Below are 17,064 nucleotides of genomic sequence, written 5' to 3'. Positions count from 1 at the left end.
GGGGGGGGGGGGGGGGGGGGGGGGGGGGGGGGGGGCAATAGTCGTGGAGTGGAGGGCTGCCAAGGGCCAGCCGGAGCAGGGCCTGGGGACAGGCTTAGCTTCTGCTCCTTTGGAGAGCTCTGTTCCTGAAGGTCGTGATTATACATCTAGGCAGTTGATGAAGACAGCATGTTTTCCTGTGGACAATGTATTTGCTGGCTTCCCTTGTTTGAGGAGAGAGGAGGGGGGTCCCTGGGGGCCTCTGGGCTATCGGAGTGAGTTAACCGGCCCAGGACAGTTGGATTGGAATTTACAGTTACTATTCATGTTCCTTAGTCACACCCCAGTCTATTTGAGGACCCAGGGGTGGGGCTGTGTAAGTAACCTCAAGTCACCTATTACTTGTCTGGAAGATAAGACATATAACTGTGGAAAGCCAAATGAGTGGTATAAACTGGGGACTCTCGGTACCTGTGAGCCACAGGAGGGTGGGAAAGGAGACACCGCGCTTTTATGTGGTGTCTGGCCAACGTTTTGTAGGCCAAGCATTGAGTAGAGACTGAATCAACACTGTGTTTTGCATCCTTGTGGGCTGCTCTTTATCATATCTAGCAGTTACTCTTTGGATGAATTAAATGCATCATTATTTTAAAGCATTACTGGATTCTTTGTACTTTGAATCATCTTGGATTGTCTCATTTTTGCACAGCTCTTATGATGGGGGTTGAAGAGGGGCTCTGACAGGTTTTGCTGTGAATGGATCTGTGTTCTTTTAAAAAAAGAAAAAAACCTGGGATCCTTGATAAAGACAAGATTATAATCTGCTCCTTGCTGAAATATTGGGCCGGTGCCCCAGAGCACGTGGTGTCAAGACTTAACTGTGGCCCCTCCAGGGACTAACCCCCTACTGCCTCTGCACCTCACAGGAGGGGAACGGAAGGGGCAAGAGAGGCTAGCCTCAGTGAAACTCCTCCAAGGTAACCCTACCAAAAAGGCAAGGAATTAGCATTTCATATCAGCCCCAGGCATGCAGGCTGTCTTGTGAGGACAGGGACCTCCTAAGTGAAGGAACCCCAGGCACTGTTGGCATCTGCTCGCTGCAGGCCCCATTTTGGATCTCTCCAGGCCCAGTGTCCTGAGAGCAGATCCCACCACCTGCCCTTCATGAATGCTGTTTGCCATCAGGGCTGCCAGCGAGGCCAGTGAGGAATACCAGCTTGCCTTTGAGAAAGGTGGGGGAGAGGGGCTGCTTTGGGATCTTCTTGGCCTCAGTTTTCCTTTCTCTCCGAGGACCCTGGGAAGGACATGATGGATTTCCAGGGATGGAAAATGGGCCATGTTTGTGCCATGGGCTCTCTGGCCCTTGCATCTGCTTTTAGCCCTGAGCTGCTTATTGAGGTTTCCCTTGGCAGGCAGATCCTCTAACGAGGGCCGGTTTCTGTTTCCCCTGTAGTGTCCAGACTGCCGTGATCAACGTCTTCAAAGGGGGCGGCTTGCAAAGCAATGAGCTCTATGCACTGAACGAAAACATCAGGTATGTAGATGGCTCGGTTAGGGGCCGTTTCCCCCCGTGGGTCTGAGCTGGGGCAGTGGGGGCGCCCGGCTGGAAGCCTTAGCTTAAAGTTTTTGTCTGCTTGGTTCTTGTTGTTTCTGTTGGCTTTTACTGACTCATATGGGTACTAAGTTCTGAGACCCTTATCTGTCTAGACTTCTGATCCACAAAGGGTTCATACATTTATTCCTGTGTATAGTGTCTGTAGGGGGACCTCTGCAGGGGGCGGGTTGACATACGGCAGATGTCACATACTCTATAAATATGGATTGTGCCCTGCTTAACCATTAGGTGCCACATTGGGCAAGATGGCCTCGTGGTTGGAACCAGACTGCTTGGGATGCTGCTGCCCTTGTTGCTTTTACCGACTTAAGTGACTTACCAACTTCTTTGTGCCTCAGTTTCCTCTTACATGAAACACGGATGGGAAATGTGCCTACTTCCATAGGATTCTTGTGAAGATTTAAGTTGGGTTATTGTATAAATGACCTGTTAGGACAGGGTCAGAGCTCACTCAGTACTGGGGGCTCTTATGACTGTGTGTGTTGTCGCTGTCATTATGGTTAAGTTTTGGTGATACAACCCTCCATAGGATGTGGTCCTTGAGGGGTTTCTTGTCTTCCAGAATCTTCCCAGTTGTGTCAGCTTTTCATAAATTTAGTCACTCCTTCAGCAAATATTTGAGTGCCTCCTTATTGGCCAGGCACCGGAGAGACAACACTGAGCAAAGACCGAGGTGGACCCCGCTGTCCTGGGATTTATATTCAGTCAGGGAGATCCTCACTGGTCAACTAATCATACCTGTAAAATGTAGAAGCGTGCCTTCGACAGCTGCTGTGAGGAAAGCCCGTCCGTACGACTTGATCTTGCCAAGGCCACGAGTGATGTCCTACTGGTACTATCTTCTGGAGGACCAGTGGGAATTCACCAGGTGAAACTGCAGGTCCAGAGGTCCTGTGGTGGCATTGAAAAGACCCACGAGCAGAGAATACCAGAAGTTGGGGGATGGGTGGTATGGTCAGATTTGTGTTTTGGACAGAGAGGCAGGCACAGCCCGGAGCGTCAGGATCTCCTGGGGACGAAGGTTGTACATCAGGCCTTTTAATGCCCTGATGTTCTTTCCTGTCTGGTGTGTTAAGTGCAGAATGTCAAGGCTAAAGACCCAACCCTGGAGTGGGCAGAACAATAAAAAAGGCCCTTATGTGGGTCCTGTTTACCTTTAGTGAAGACCTGTGTTAAGGGTCAGTGAGGTGTTTTAAGAGCTCTGCTTTCATTAAAACCTTTAGGGCTCAGAAGTAAACTGAGGCGTGTTGAATTTCTACCCAGGAGCTTGAATTTCACATAGTAATTACACAAGTACGGGAAGAGACAATAGAGCTTGTCTAGCCCAAGGCCTCCTTTTACAGAGAAGGAAACTGAGGTCCCACAAAGTTGAGTGACAGGGGCAAAGCTGGGTCAGCCAACCCCTGGGTTGCAAGAACTGTATTTTACTCCAGGAACTAAGATCCTGGCCTCTTCGGGAGGGTTCTTTAGCTCACAGTGGAAGTATAAATAAATAAAACAGTGACTCAGGAACGTGCTAATTGTTCCTCACTTTGGCAGACTGATCCTGAAATTGTACTTAAAATCTTTGTGGGCAGCTAGGAAAAGTACTGGGCCCGGCAGTTTCCACCAGCCCTTTTATCCCCAGGGGGTAGCTAACTCAGAAGCCTTCAGGTTTCCAGCGCATCTTCTGAAGGCGGGAGGCTGGCCTGGGTGCAGGGAGGTGAGAGTTCACCCTCTGTTGAAAGGGGATTGCGGATCACCCTGGCAGGACGTGGGGCTGGTGACATGTCAACTTCTTTCTCAACCGGAAATTAAGACTTTTATGTGAAGTTTCCTGGCTTTTAAATGTTGATAAATAATCCGAATTTCCCCCAAACATTAGTACAGGTCAAACAAAACACATCTGTGGGCTGAATGGGACCAGGAGGCCATCCATTGACAAGAGGAGCCCCAGCGTGCATGAAGGCGTTGCTGATGGGGGGGGGGCTGTCCTAGCACTAAGGCTGCATGAGTGGGGGGGGAAGGGACCTAGTCTGGAAAAGCTCAGAGCACCTCTCGCGTACATCAGCCCGCCCGACCCTCCTCACAGACCCGTGAGGCGACCACTGTTCTCGTGGTTTATCCATAAACTTGTGGATAAGAAAAATAAAATAACTCTCGTCCAAGTTCACCCAGCTATAGAAAGGGTGGAGTTGGGATTTGAACCCCTGTCTCAGACACCTGTGTTAGTTTGCTCAGGCTGCCATAACCAATGCCACAGGCTGGGGGGCTTCCACCGTAAATATTTACTTCTCACCGTTCTGGAAGGTGGGAAGTCTGAGGTCAAGGGGCCAGCACATTCGGTTCCTGGTGAGAGCCCGGTTCCTGGTGAGAGCCCGGTTCCTGGTGAGAGCCCGGTCCCTGGCTCCCCGCTCACTGCGTCCTCACAGGGCCTCCTCTTTGTGTTCAGCAGGCTCTCAGGTTTCTTCTAAGGTCACTAATCCCATCTCGAGGGCCCCACCCTCATGACCTCATTGAAACCTAATGACCTCCCAAAGGCTCCATCTCCAAATAACCAGCCCACGGGGAGGGGAGGGCTTCAACATAGGAGTTTGGCAGGGACACAGGTCAGTCCAGAGCAACACCTGTGTTCTTTGTACCATATTGTAGAATCAGAGGTTTCAGACTGGAAAAAAGGTTAAGCAGATGGTCTTGGCCTTCTGCTTTCCTTTCACGAAGCCTCTGGGACCCCATCTTCCATCATGTGCTGCGATTCTTAACACCCCTCTGAGAAGCATGACATCCCCCCCAACACTCCCTTCCAGTGTTGGGTCTAGGGGGTGGGAGGGGGGGCGGCGGCTGGCTGTTCCTTCCTACGTTTTGAGCAATTTTCAGGCTGGTGAGAGATACGCGTGGGGTTTGACACTGATTGCCCAGATGTGGCTCGAGCCCAGGAGATGTCAAAGCTGTCAAAAACCAGAGTTGCAGCTACCGATGTTCTGGGCCTTCTCTCCTCTGGCCTTCTCCAGGAGAGTGGTTAGAATGGAGATGGGTTTTCACACCACAGACACTCAGAGTCTGACTGAGAACATGCAAGGCATGCCAGGCATAGGTGTGACCCGGTCCCAAGTGGAGTCAGGTGAGCCGGCCTGCATGCATGCCCACATCTGCAGGTGCCTGCATGGGAATGAACACAACTGTCCCTCATTTCAGCAATGAAAACGCCAGAACAGTCCTGCCCCTCTCTGGTTCACCTTCGCAGAGACATTTGGGTTTTGATTTTCCTTTTTTTTTTCTGTTTTGGAAGCAGGTCCATAAACCCGACAGGGTTGAAGTGTGCCCAGTGTGGAGGGTGTGTGTATGGGGGGTGGGGGCAGAGGGCAATAGAAATGTAGGGAAGAGAATGTGGAAGGAGAGAGGACCAGTGATTCTCAAGCCCACTTGACAGTCAGTTGTGATAGGTCTCTGTGCCAGAAGATCTGTGCTGGGTCCAGTAGAATTTTTTAACTTGTTGGGGGAGTCGTGTCCAGAGTCAGAGAGACTGGGAATCAAGACTAGACTAGCTGTGTGACCTTGGGCAAGGAAGTTACTTTGTTTTTCTCGGTCTCTGTTTTTCCTTCTATAAAACGGGGATAATAATAGCACCAACCTCACGGTGGTTGGGAGGACTAGATAATGCTAAACACGCCATGAGTACAGGGTCCAATGCGTAATAAATGTTAGCCATTATTACTCCTATCCTTGTGAAATGTTAGTGATAATAAAGTGATAAAGGATGGACCAGGTGTGAGAGCACAGGGCAGTGTGGTGACTCGCCACACGGATGGTATTGTGTAAAGATTCTTCTAGCAGTTTGGATGCAGTGAGCTCACTTTGAAATGGAGAGGTCCAGGACGGGCTCCTCCAAGAATGTGCTGGACTTGAAGTTTGGGTGAGGCTGAGTTCTCACAAGGGGCCAGCTGTTTGTCCTTTCCACAAAGAAAAGAACGAGAGGAAATGACTCTCTCAGTTCTCCATTCGACTCAAGCCAAATGGTAATAAACTTTGATGGATTGTCCAAATCCAGAATCAAAGCCGAAATCAGTGTCCCCAGGTCACCGTGGCCAGCCCTGGCCTTCTTTCTAACAGTGGGGTTCGTACGTGCCTGGGAAACATGAGTTCATTTAAACGTGGGTGGATGCAAAGTGTGACTGGGAAGACAGAGGTTTTATGTAACTAGGTTTTTTAATGCAGTCATTACGAACACCTGGTCTTTCGGTCATCAAAAGTGAGTTCCAGTTTAAATTTTAGCAGGTAGATTTTGGAGTAGCCATGAGGAAGAATCTTGGTAACAATGGGCAAGTTTTAAAACACATTATTATTATATCAAGGGAAGGATGTGGAGACCCCTTAAGAACAAATTCGTCAGGAGTGTCATACCTCAATAAAGCAGCAAATTTTCCCCAAACAAGTCAGGGCATATGGTCAGTCAGTATGAAGACCGTAAATCAGAATTGCCTTAGAAAGCAGGACTTACATGTTGTCACATCCCTAAAGGCAAGAAGATGACCCTTTAGAATAGACCTGTTCTAGTGAGATCCCGGGTCCTCACAGTCTACGACTCTGCCTGCCCTAAAATTCCATCTGCCCTGACTGGAGCTGGTCCTGGATGTCCTCTTGGTTTAAATTCTCTGTGGGACATTGATGTGGTTTGTAATACCGTCCCTGGCCTCAATGCTGGTGGGGCTGCAGTTTGGTAGTGGGGACGCCTCTGGGTCTGAGGTTTGGGTTCCGTGAGCTCTCTCAGGAACAAGAGTGGCCAAACTCCCTGACACACCAGAGCATGCTCTTCCTGAACATTCTTGTCAGCCAACGACTCTACCGATGGTGTGTGACCACGAAGGTTAGCAGAGTGTGAGAAACCTATGATTTTCATTGACTGGTTCTTATAAGAACCCATGCAAGTGCTTTTGCTTTTTGCTTGGTGTGGGGGGTTGTGTGGAGGGAGAAGGCAGGGGTCACTGGTTCTTTTATTCCTGTCATCAGTGGATGTTCGTGGATGCTGTGTCGGATACTGGGCCAGGTTTGGGGGAGGCTGTTGAAATAGGTGGTTCTAGCTCTTGGGGAGCTGCCTGCAGAGTGAGAGCGGGGCCCTGCGCAGGCGGTGATGATACCGTGTCTCAAGTGCGGTGCTAGCAGAATCCAGAGTGCCAGGGAGTGCAGAGGATGGGCTCGTAATTATTTGGGGGAAGGTGAAATCTGGAGGATGAGCAGGTAAGGGTCAGGCGGAAAGGGCAACTGAGGACATAACCTCCTTGTTACTATTGTCTCCATGCCCCCCCCACCCCTGCTCCTCCCCAGGATTTTTCTTCCTCTGCAGAAATGAATGCTCAGAGGCGAGGTTTCCGGAAGCCAGAGATGAGTTATCTGCAGCAGGCCTGAGGCAGGAAACTCACTTTTTCCTTCTCTCTCCAACCACCCTGCTTCTGTTCTTGTTGGGAGGGAGGTGGCGTGGAGGAAACCCCAGAGATTTTCAAGGAAAGAGGAGGTTCCAAGAACTGTGCTTGATCTTTGACGGGTCTGAGTTGAAACGCCCTCCTTCTGAGTCATTTGGGCTGCCTAAGCCCCCTCACCCCCGAAGGGAAATGCACCTCAGGTTTTCCCATCTCTGTGAGGGCGTCTGTTGAGGGTCATGGGACCCGCCGCCGCCGGGGGGCGGGGTGAGGGCTGGGAGAGCTGGGAAGGAGCAGAGTCTGGATGAGGCCCACGGGCTGGCAGAGTCTGAGGCGAGGCTCCCCGAGGTGATGCTGATAGCAGACAGTTGTGTAGTGTTTAGCATGTGCCAGGCTCGATTCTGCGTGCTTTAAATATGTCCGTTCTTCTAAAACTCACCACAGCTCTATGAGGCGGGTACTGTGACCCTGTCTTACAGAGGTGCAGTGAGCTGGGGCACCTTGCCCAGAGTCGCGTAGCTGGTCCGTAGCCATGCTGGGATTTGAACCCGAGCCCCCCGTGTTCTTAAACACCTAGTAAGCAGGCCGCAAGAGGCACGCAGAGCCCGCAGTGTCCAGACCGAGGCCTGACGTCCCCGGGCATAGATTCGTTACCAGATCCTGCGGTAGGCTGGGCATTGTCTTCTGAGCACCCTGCTGTGGGAGGGCTTAAAGTGGAGTCTCTTTTCGGCTCCGGCGGCTCTGCCGGAGTACATGTGTTGTCCCTGTGTCTGCTCTGGTTGCTAAACACGCTCGACTTTGGCGGCGGGGAGAGTGGTGAGAGGGAAGTGACAAATCGGAAAGCTCTGGGGCTGGCCCGTGTGGTGGTGGCTGGCCCTACGGTGTTTAGAAATGTGGGTATCTCCCCTAAAAATCCAGGCCTCTCTGGAAAGTTCACATCAGGTAACACTGGACGTGTAGTCTGGCCTGGGGGTGGTCAGGGGGAGCCAAGGCCTGGCTGCTGGCCTTCGAGGAGCACGCTGCAGCCCCCGCTGTTCATGCCCGCCCGCGTCCCTCACCCACCTGGCCCACCTGCCCCTGTGAGCATGCGGGGTACCATGGGCTGACTTTGAGGTCGGCCTCACTTGGGGTGAGGATTTACCTGTATGGCCCCGGGCAAGGCTCTGAGCATCAGCCTCCCCATCTGCAAGATGAGGATAAATTCCTACCCCGGAGGCATTGGGGAATGAGCAATGCTGCGTGCCAATTGCCGAGCATCGTGCAGGTGACATGATGAGCTAGCTCAGTCCGTAGAGTGTGCAACGCTTGATCTCAGGGTTGTAAGTTCAAGCCCCACCTTGGGTGTAGAGATTACACAAAAATAAAATCTTAAAAAACAAAGAAGGAAAAGGAGGGCCAACGGAAGCTCTTTGTTGGTGGCCTCCATCTTTTTTTACTGTCCTCACTGCCAGCCACTAGGGTGCAGGAAACCAAGAGGTATGGGAGTCTTCACATTTTACCTGAGTCATGGACACCCCCTCCAGTGGGCCCTAATAAAATGGACCCAAGGAGGAAAGGGGCATTTGCATGTCAGTGCATAAAGAGGCTACCTCCTTAAAATATGTCCTGTTGCAGAAATGAGGGAGGGGATCTTTGGGGGAGTTAGCAGTCAGGTTGGGGGGTACTAACCAGCTACAGTATCAGGAACAGGGCCTGGATCATGAGGAGGTCGGGTTGGATCCTGCTAAAGAGCCAGGTTGGAGGGCCTGAGTACTTGGGGCAGCCCCTAGTAGCCAGATGACGTGGAAATATTGAACAGCTCATCTGGCCGTCCTGACAGATGCTGGGGAGCCATGAGCCCCGTGACTCCTGTCTCCAAACTGCTGCCTCCTCCCCTGGGGTTTTGCGGCTCTGGGTCTTCCCCTTGTGCCAAGGACGTGGTGGCTCGTACCCGAGGTGGTTTCTCTCCATCCTCTGGGCCGCTCCTGCGCCGCCTGCCCCCCTGGGGTCCTCGTACCTCTCCACCAGCCAGGATCCGGCTCCGGCCCAGCCTTGTTTACTCTTCAAGCCCACAGAAGTGGGAAGTTGAGTTGACAAGACAGTGCGGGGCGAGTTGGCGGGTCTGTGTAATAACAGGAAACCGTGTCATCTGGGGTGGTGTCTAGCCTTAGGCGGGGAGAAGGGGGTGACATAATACAGGCCATTGAGTGGTTCCCCATTTTTCTCCCTATTGTGGCCTTTCTGGCTTCTGACTGAACTTCGTGCCCCGTTTCCCTTTTGGGTTGGATCCACATGAGCGTTCCTTTGCCATTACTCCCAGGTCCCCACTTCCTTCCAGCTCTGTGGCTGCTGGTGGTGGTGGTTAGCAGCAGGATTCTGTGTGCCTGGAAGCCACATATGTGATGCAGGCAAAGCCAGAGCCCCGTAAGCTGGGATGTCACTTCCATCTTAGTCAAGCCTCATTTTCCCCCCAAGTTTGGCCCCGCCATCCAACCTTTGTTACCCTTTGTTCATTCAGTGAGGTCTGGCCCTAGTGTCCGGCCCCCTTCGTGAGTTTCACCTGGGTCCCTCATGCCAGGCTTGGGAATGGGCTGGTCCAGCTGTACTTTTAAGATGCTGAGAAGCCGTTGGATCAAGTTCTTGGGAGTGTGGGTGTCCGGGTCTGCAACCCTGGGCAGCATGCACCTGCCCAGCCTTCGGCACGCCAGGCCTGTTCTGGGAACTAACTGGTCCAGGATGAACTCTTTAACCCTTGCGGTAATCCGCAGAGTAGTATCCTTGTTACGCCTGAACTCTGGCTGGGGAACGGGTACAAGGGACTGACCAGTGATGTTAACTTGCAAAGGTGATCACTGACAACAGGCTTCAGTCCAGGTCCTCACGCTCCATGAGGCCTCTCTCATCTCTGTCCTGTACTTACTGCACGCCCTCCGTACTGACCTCTGAGGGTCGTTTTCCTTGTGTTTAAAAAGCAGAGATATTACTACGACCTTATGGCTTTGTTTTTGGCTTAAGAGAGGAAACAGGTGTTGTGTATGTTGTGAACTGCAGTGCCTGGCACCTAGTAAGTGCTTAGTAAACTTCATTTGGGGGGTGAGAAATCATCCAGCTCCATCCTAGAAGCAATTTATTTCTTATGCCTTATTTTTATTTATTTGTTCCAGCAAGGAATTACATTCCTGTTTTCAGGGAAAATACCCTAGGAGAGGGTGGAGAAAGTGGAAGGGGGCTGCCAGGTTCTCAGCCCCCGTGTCTTAGCCAGAACACGCATCCTAGGGATCGGCGATGAGAGTTTTCATCTCTTTTGCATCTAGGGAACCACAAACCATAGGCTCATTAATTCCCTTGTCATTTCTCCTGCTTTGCTCTCCTTTCTTGTGCTTTGCAAACTAAACTGGCAAAGCTAGTGAGGAAGGTTAAGCGGTGAGTTGACCTCTGAGTTTAGGTTTGTGCCTCTCTAACCCCTTGACACTTGTACTCTCTGTTTTGGGGGACGATGGTGCTATCGTGCCTGCCGAGACCGTGGCCCCGGTGGGAAGAAATCCCTGTCCAAGCTCCGTTCATCCCTTCTCCTAGCAGCTAGGACCATGTCTGACACAGAGCAGGTGTTCAGAAAATGGCTGTGATTTGGCGAATGAATTTGTGGATCTCTGTTCCCTCTCTGGAGGGAAGCTCCTGCCGAGATCCCCCTGGAGCTGGTGTATTAAGACAGAGGGGTGGAAAATCCCTCTTTCTCTCAGCTCAGCTAAGATCATGTTTTTCAGAAGTACTCTTTCCTTGTAAACCAAGTGCAAGCAGGATAAACACCGAGTATAGAAACCGGTTGGAGATTTTGCAGTATGACTCAGCGGCAGTCTGCTCTCCGATGGTTGGGCCAGCTCTGGCCTCCTCCCCACTTTTCTCTCTGGGTTGAATTCTCAGGCTGCCAGGCTGAGTTTGGGTTTGGATTGGCAGGTTCTCTGGCCTTGTGGGATTCTTCGATCCCTGGGAGCACCTGCTTCCTGACATTGCAACCTTGATGGGAACTCCCTCCCAGAATTTCTTCTCGGCTGCAAGCCATTCGGTGGTAACCCTGGTGGTGATTCTTGTAAATTAAATTTAAAAAAATTTTTTTAATGTTTTTTTATAGGATTCACAGGGTACAAAAATTTTAAATATATAGTAAGTTATACCATAAAGAATCTCCCTCTCTTGTACCCCAGAAACCCAGTTCTCATTCAATACCCCCCCAAGAGAATTATTATAACAGCAGTTTATCAGACATTCTTCCAGACCTTCTTTATGCATATGGAAGGAACATATATATGGAAAAGCAGCCGGGGACACTCAACAATTTGTAGGAGGTCCACAGACTGGGGTCTGTATCTCCTCCTAACTTCCGGGAATAAAGTTTGCTAAAGTGTTTTGTTGCCCTACTTAATTTCCAGCAACAGCTTCAACTTTCTCCAGCTCCTTACTTGGGGAGATGGATAAGAGGGGACAAAGCCCAGTGCATTTATATGTAATTTTTAAAATGCATACGTGCTTCGCCTGCTTGAAAATCAAGGTGCTATCTATTTCAGTTCAAAGGGCCTGTTGGAAACCAAATCACATTGCTGTTCCAGAGCAGTTAAGTTCAAAGAGCAGATGTGACAACTGAGTTAATTGGTATTCTGTAAATAAAAATACATATTCTTATTTTTCTCTTATTTTTTCACAAGGTAGCATATTATACACACTGTTCAGCATCTTGCATTGTTTAAGACTTAATATAACCTAGATCTTTATGTACCATTAGAATTCTTCTCTCTCTCTTTTTTAACAATTGCATAAAATTCCATTGTAAGAATGAAACAGTTTTTTACGAGTACTTTATTGGTGCCCATTTGTGTTGATTCCTTTATTTTGCTGCTACAAAAACTCCGTACATATATGCAGTGACCTTGTCTAACACATAACATGCTCCGAAGTAGGACAAGTTTTGTAAGGGACAGAACCACTTCGTGATTGGCACCCTTCGCCCCCAGGACAACAGAATATTGACTTAACTGATCCGATGGGGTCTATTCTGTTTGGCTAAGTCTGTATAAACAAGACCTGGCGGACAGGGTTTTGAACTCAGGATTGAGGAAGGGACATATGTCTGGTTCTCTTACTATACCCGGTCAGAAATAGTCCATTAATTAGGTTGAAAGTATAGAGAGCGGATCGTTGTGCAGATTCCTGTGTCTGGTTCCTCCTCAGTAAGGGACCGAGGATCTGAGTTCTCAGTGTGATAGAAGCATCTCCTAGCCTTCCGCTGCTCATTCTTCTCCATCACCATCTCGCTGCTCCTGGTATGGCTGCTTCTAGCTTCAGCCCTAGAAGCTTCAGTCTTTCTGCTGTGCCTTTGTCTTGGCGGCTGTGTCAAGTTCCCTCCTTAGCCTCTGCTCCTTTATCAGCCGGTTTCTCCCGCAAGCTTTGTCTCCCCGTAATGCTCTGCAGAATTCTGGCCGTGGCCACAGCTGGTGGCAGCCCTGGCAGGACCGGAAGGTGCTGTACCTCCCCCTCACCGTGAGCTGCAGCCTTTCTGCCTCCCGTGATCGGTCGGGGACCATGCTTCTCGGATTCCTCAGTTGGGTAGCGTGGTGATGCTCCCAAGTCCTGCCCTGAAAAGTCCCTGGGCAGTAATCACCTGTTAACCACGTCCAGCCTCAATTAACGATGCTCACATTTACATGGATCCCTCCTCCACTGTGCTCCGGGAGGGTTTCCCATAGCAGTTGACCTTGAAGGACTACCCTTCCCACGGACCTCTTTCTCCTTGCACTTTACCCGAAGCATCTTCATGAGCACAGTTTCCCAGCATGGATTCCTCAGGGACACCAATTCCATAACCCATTCCTTGGTCTCAGAGCCGTGTCCATCCCTCAGCATCATGAGTACCCAAGAAGTGCTTGGGAAACTCTGTTTGGGGTAACCCGTTATTATTAGGACTTGTTTTTCCACCTTTTGAGGAAGCTTGGCTTCTTCACCTATGGTTCCGAGGCTTCCCAGTGGCCATGAAGACCTTGCTCGGGGGTACCTCCCCTCTAGCAGTCAGAAACAGCCTCCCTGACTCTTCCTGTTTGAAAGCCTCCACCTGGGGCTGCCGCCTAGGTTTCTGTTTCTGCCTGAGAGAAGCCTCTAGCCTCCCAGAGCAATGATGAGCGACCGGCCCATGACCTGCTGATTGATGAAGGTTCCCCCGCCTCTTGTCAGACCTGCCCACATCTGGGAGAGCTGCTGGGTTGTGTTTGTGGGGTGGCCTTCCAGGAGCCCGCCGTGATACTGGATTTCAAAATGCAGTATCCACCACACGCACATTGTCGGTCATGGGAAAAGGAAGGTATTTTCCTAGCTCAGCATGTGTTTGCAGCTTCCCAGCGGTCTTTCTGATATGAGAATTTAGATCATGGAGGTCTCCCTCTTTTTCTTTGGCAATCCTGTTGCGTCTGTGGTCTGCACCTAATGATACCTTGCTGTAACTTCCTGTTTCTCCTCCAGCGACATGTGAGGAACACATTCTTGTGGGGGGGAGTGGAGAGCCGCAGGTGTTGTCAGAAGCCTGAGCATTTGCCCCTTCATGACCATGACTGGTGGGATGGGTCAGTGAACTCATTTGAAGTGGTGAAGAGTGTACCCCCCAGGGAACTCACCGGCTCTGGGAGCCATAGCAATGGGGCCAGTCCCATGGTTTGTCAGAGGGAGAAGGGGGTCTGGTGCCAATACCTCTATTTTTTAAAAATTCTTTTGAGCTCTCGAGACTCTGAAATCATCTTGCAAGTGTCTTTATGAGCATGTTCTTGATCCGCAGCACGGAGACCTCCTCTGTTTGTTCACTTCTGCATACTTGGTGCTGGCACAATGTCTGGCACATGAAGGACAGCTCAATAAATGTTTGTGGCTGGTTGAGTAAAATCTCTTTTCTCAGTTGTTGCCCCCTTTGGAGGCTTCCTCAGTCCCTCGGGGATGGGCGGCAAGACCGGCCCAACCATGGCACCAAGTTGAATGTCCTGGTGGATTTGGAGGAGAGACAGGGTGGGATTATGGGGAAAGATGTTGAATTTGCAGAAGACCTGGGTTTGAATCTTAACTCTGCCGCTGACTTATTCCGAGGACCTCTCTTAGCCTCCGTTTCTTTATCTGCATAGGAGGGATAATGATTACTCTCCTCTCACACATACTTCACAGTCTTGGGTTGAAGAATGTATGGCAAACCATACATGTGTTTTAAACCATAAAGTCTGCCAATATGGAGGATTCCAAAATTATAGTCTTTCTCCTCTTTGCTTTTTTTTTTTCCTTCGCATGAAGCCAGGTGCCTTGGCTTGCCTCTGCCAACACTATTGGAATCTCCTGTGGTTGGGTCATGATCTCAGGGTCGTGAGATCGAGCCCCGTGTTGGGCTCTGTGCTGGGTGTGGAGCCTGCTTAGGATTCTCTCTCTCCCTCTCTGTCCCTCCCCCTGCTCTCTCTCTTTCTCTCTCTCTCTAAAAAAAAAAAAAAAAAAAAAAAAGAATCTTCTGTGGCTGCCTGGATCCCCCGTAGGATTTCCATTGCCTGAATTCCCTAATAACTCTTGTGCAGAGGTATTACTCGAGCCTAGCACACTCCCTTCTTAGACCTGGCCTTGGCCCCTATACCACTGGCGAGCACTCCATCGTTGTCATGTGTCTATGAACTGGACACCAGGGGCTGTACCATCAAGGGCTGCTTGACGGTATTTCTCTCTCCCCAGGAGGCTGCTGAAGAGTGAGCTTGGATCCTTCATTACAGACTATTTCCAGGTAAGCTGCGTGGGTCTGAGTATCTGCCATTATAGTGTATGTGGATGCATGTACCATTCCTTCAACATCCAAAATTACAGACACCGAGTCCCTGATACAGGCAGGGCCAGTGTGGTCCCTCTTTTTATGGAGATGATGATCTTGGGCAGCAGTTCTCAGGCTTTTTTAGTCTCAGGACTCCTTTATGCTCTTAAAAATGACCACTTATTTGGGTTATCTCTGTTTTCACCATATTGGAAATGAAACCCAAGAAACTTTAAGATATTTAATTCATTTAAGTAATAAACCTATTACACATTAGCCTAAGCAGCATTTTCCTGAAAGATGGCTTTTTTTTAGAATAAAAAACAAAACAAAACAAAACAGAAGAGCGGCATTGTTTTATGCTTGCAAATCTCTGCACCGTCTGGCTCCAGAGGAGGTAGCTGGATCCTCATATCTGTTTCTCATTCAGTCTGTTGCGGTACTGCACATCATGTAGTCTCTGGAAAATTGCATGGTACACCCATGGAGGATGCAAGGAAAAGGGCAAATTGTGGTTTCGGGTTACTGAGGAAATAGTTTTGACCATGTGGAAAAGGTCTAAGGATCTCTCGTGGGACCCCAAACCACACTTTGAGAATTGCTGCTTTAGTGACCTTCCCTCCCACCCCCATGGATGGCATCTAAATCACTGTAACTATAGGTACCCTTCAGCCAAGTTGTTTCTGGTCGCTAAGCCTCCCGGTCTGTCCTGTTAAAGATGATTGGATCGGGGGATCTGACGTCCCTCCCGCCAAAACCCTGTTGTTACGGGGCTATTGAACTCAAGGTTCCAGTCTCACTTAGAGGATGGTCTCTAATCCACTGATACAGGTTGTTTTCCTGATTCTAACCACAGGCACATGGGGATGGGGAGGGCATGGGGACGTGTTGTTTGACTGAGTAACTCACTGGGTGACACTTCGGTGAAGTCAGAGTTCCTGCTTTTCACTTATTAGTTGAGTGGTCTCGGGCAAAATGCCTTGTTTTCCCCATCTGTAAAATGGGAATAAAAATATGACCTACCTTAGAGGTCATTGTATGGTTTACATGAAATGACATCCGTAAAGTACTCAGCACCTAGTGTGTGGGGAGGGAAGTGGGGGGACAGAGTGGGGGAGTGGTCAAGATCGTGCCCCCTAAAGCCAGACTACCTGGGTTCAGTGCCCAGCATAGCCACGTACTAGCTGTGTGACCCTGAGCAATTTGCTTTACCTCTCTGTTTTAGTTTTCTGTTCTAGGAAAACAAGGGTAATAGGACCAAACCTTATAAGGTTGTTGTGAGGACTAATTATTATTTGTTAAGTGTCAAGAACAGTGACGAGCACAGAGGAAGACAGAGTGGTCATTCAATTTATATGTGTGCATATTTGTTATTCTAAGGTGTCATCCATCCCTTTTAATGGGAAAGTAACATAAAAACAGAAAACATCTTGGTTTCAGGTTGGTGGTGTTATTCCATATCCAAGGAGAACATACTTTTAGGACCGTTTAAAGAGTTTTTAGGTCTTAAAAACAACACAGGCATTCTTTTTTTTTTTTTTTTACCAAGATTCAGGAAGCTTAAACTTTTATGTGCACTTTTTTTTTTAAGATTTTTTATTTATTTATTTGACAGAGCACACAAGCAGGAAAGCAGCAGGGGGAGGGGGAGGGAGAAGCAGGCTCCCCGCTGAGCAGGGAGCCTGATGCGGGGCTCCATCCCAGGACCCTGGGATCACGACCTGAGCCGAAGGCAGACGCCTAACCTACTGAGCCACTCAGGCGCCCCTTATGTGCACTTTTAAAGAATGACAGATGTCAGTCCTTTAAAACACACACACACACACACACACACACACGTGTGCATGCACATGCACGCACGCACATGCACAGAGCAGAAAATGGCCACTATAAATTTGGACAAAGCAAGACTCAACGGAAGCCTGGAATTCAGTTGGCTCAGATGTCTCAGCTGCTCAAAACAAGGCCCCGGCCCAGGGAGAGACAAACGTAAGGATTAAGAAAGAGGTAATTAGTTACAAATGTGAATCATCTCTGTTGCCCTTGACTCAAAGGTCAGTCTTGTCTTCAGCCTCTCCTCTTGCTGTCTGTAGGGATTGATTTTTAAGTCCAACCCCAGAGAAGTGGTTTTTCAATCAGTCCTGGAGGAACCTGCCCAGCCGGCTGCCTTTCTCGTTGACATTTAAAATAGACAGTTTGGTGTGGTTTCAATCGGGTTTTAAATGTCAGTTGTCTTTTGACATGGGGGGCTTACCCCTAGGACGGGTGGGGAAGGGCATTTGGGTGGG

At 49.7% G+C, this 17,064-nt stretch overlaps 1 protein-coding gene across 10 annotated transcripts in view; it reads left to right on the top strand.

The window, feature by feature from the left end:
* PRR5L (proline rich 5 like) overlaps positions 1–17,064 on the top strand; it is a 73,397-nt gene that overhangs the window by 19,855 nt on the left and 36,478 nt on the right. For 9 of the 10 annotated variants that reach the window (XM_025879180.2, XM_025879183.2, XM_025879182.2 and 6 more), the window contains 2 exons: positions 1,433–1,513; positions 14,704–14,752. In XM_025879180.2, coding sequence (XP_025734965.1) covers positions 1,433–1,513; positions 14,704–14,752 — 130 coding nt within the window. The remainder of the gene's footprint in view (positions 1–1,432; positions 1,514–14,703; positions 14,753–17,064) is intronic. The other variant, XM_025879189.2, reaches the window with a different exon arrangement.

This window comes from Callorhinus ursinus, unplaced genomic scaffold, assembly GCF_003265705.2.
Source record: "Callorhinus ursinus isolate GAN/ISIS: 27379988/994484 unplaced genomic scaffold, GSC_fseal_2.0 scaffold21, whole genome shotgun sequence".
Taxonomy (NCBI): Eukaryota; Metazoa; Chordata; class Mammalia; order Carnivora; family Otariidae; genus Callorhinus; species Callorhinus ursinus.
This window is presented reverse-complemented; position numbering and strand designations above follow the sequence as displayed.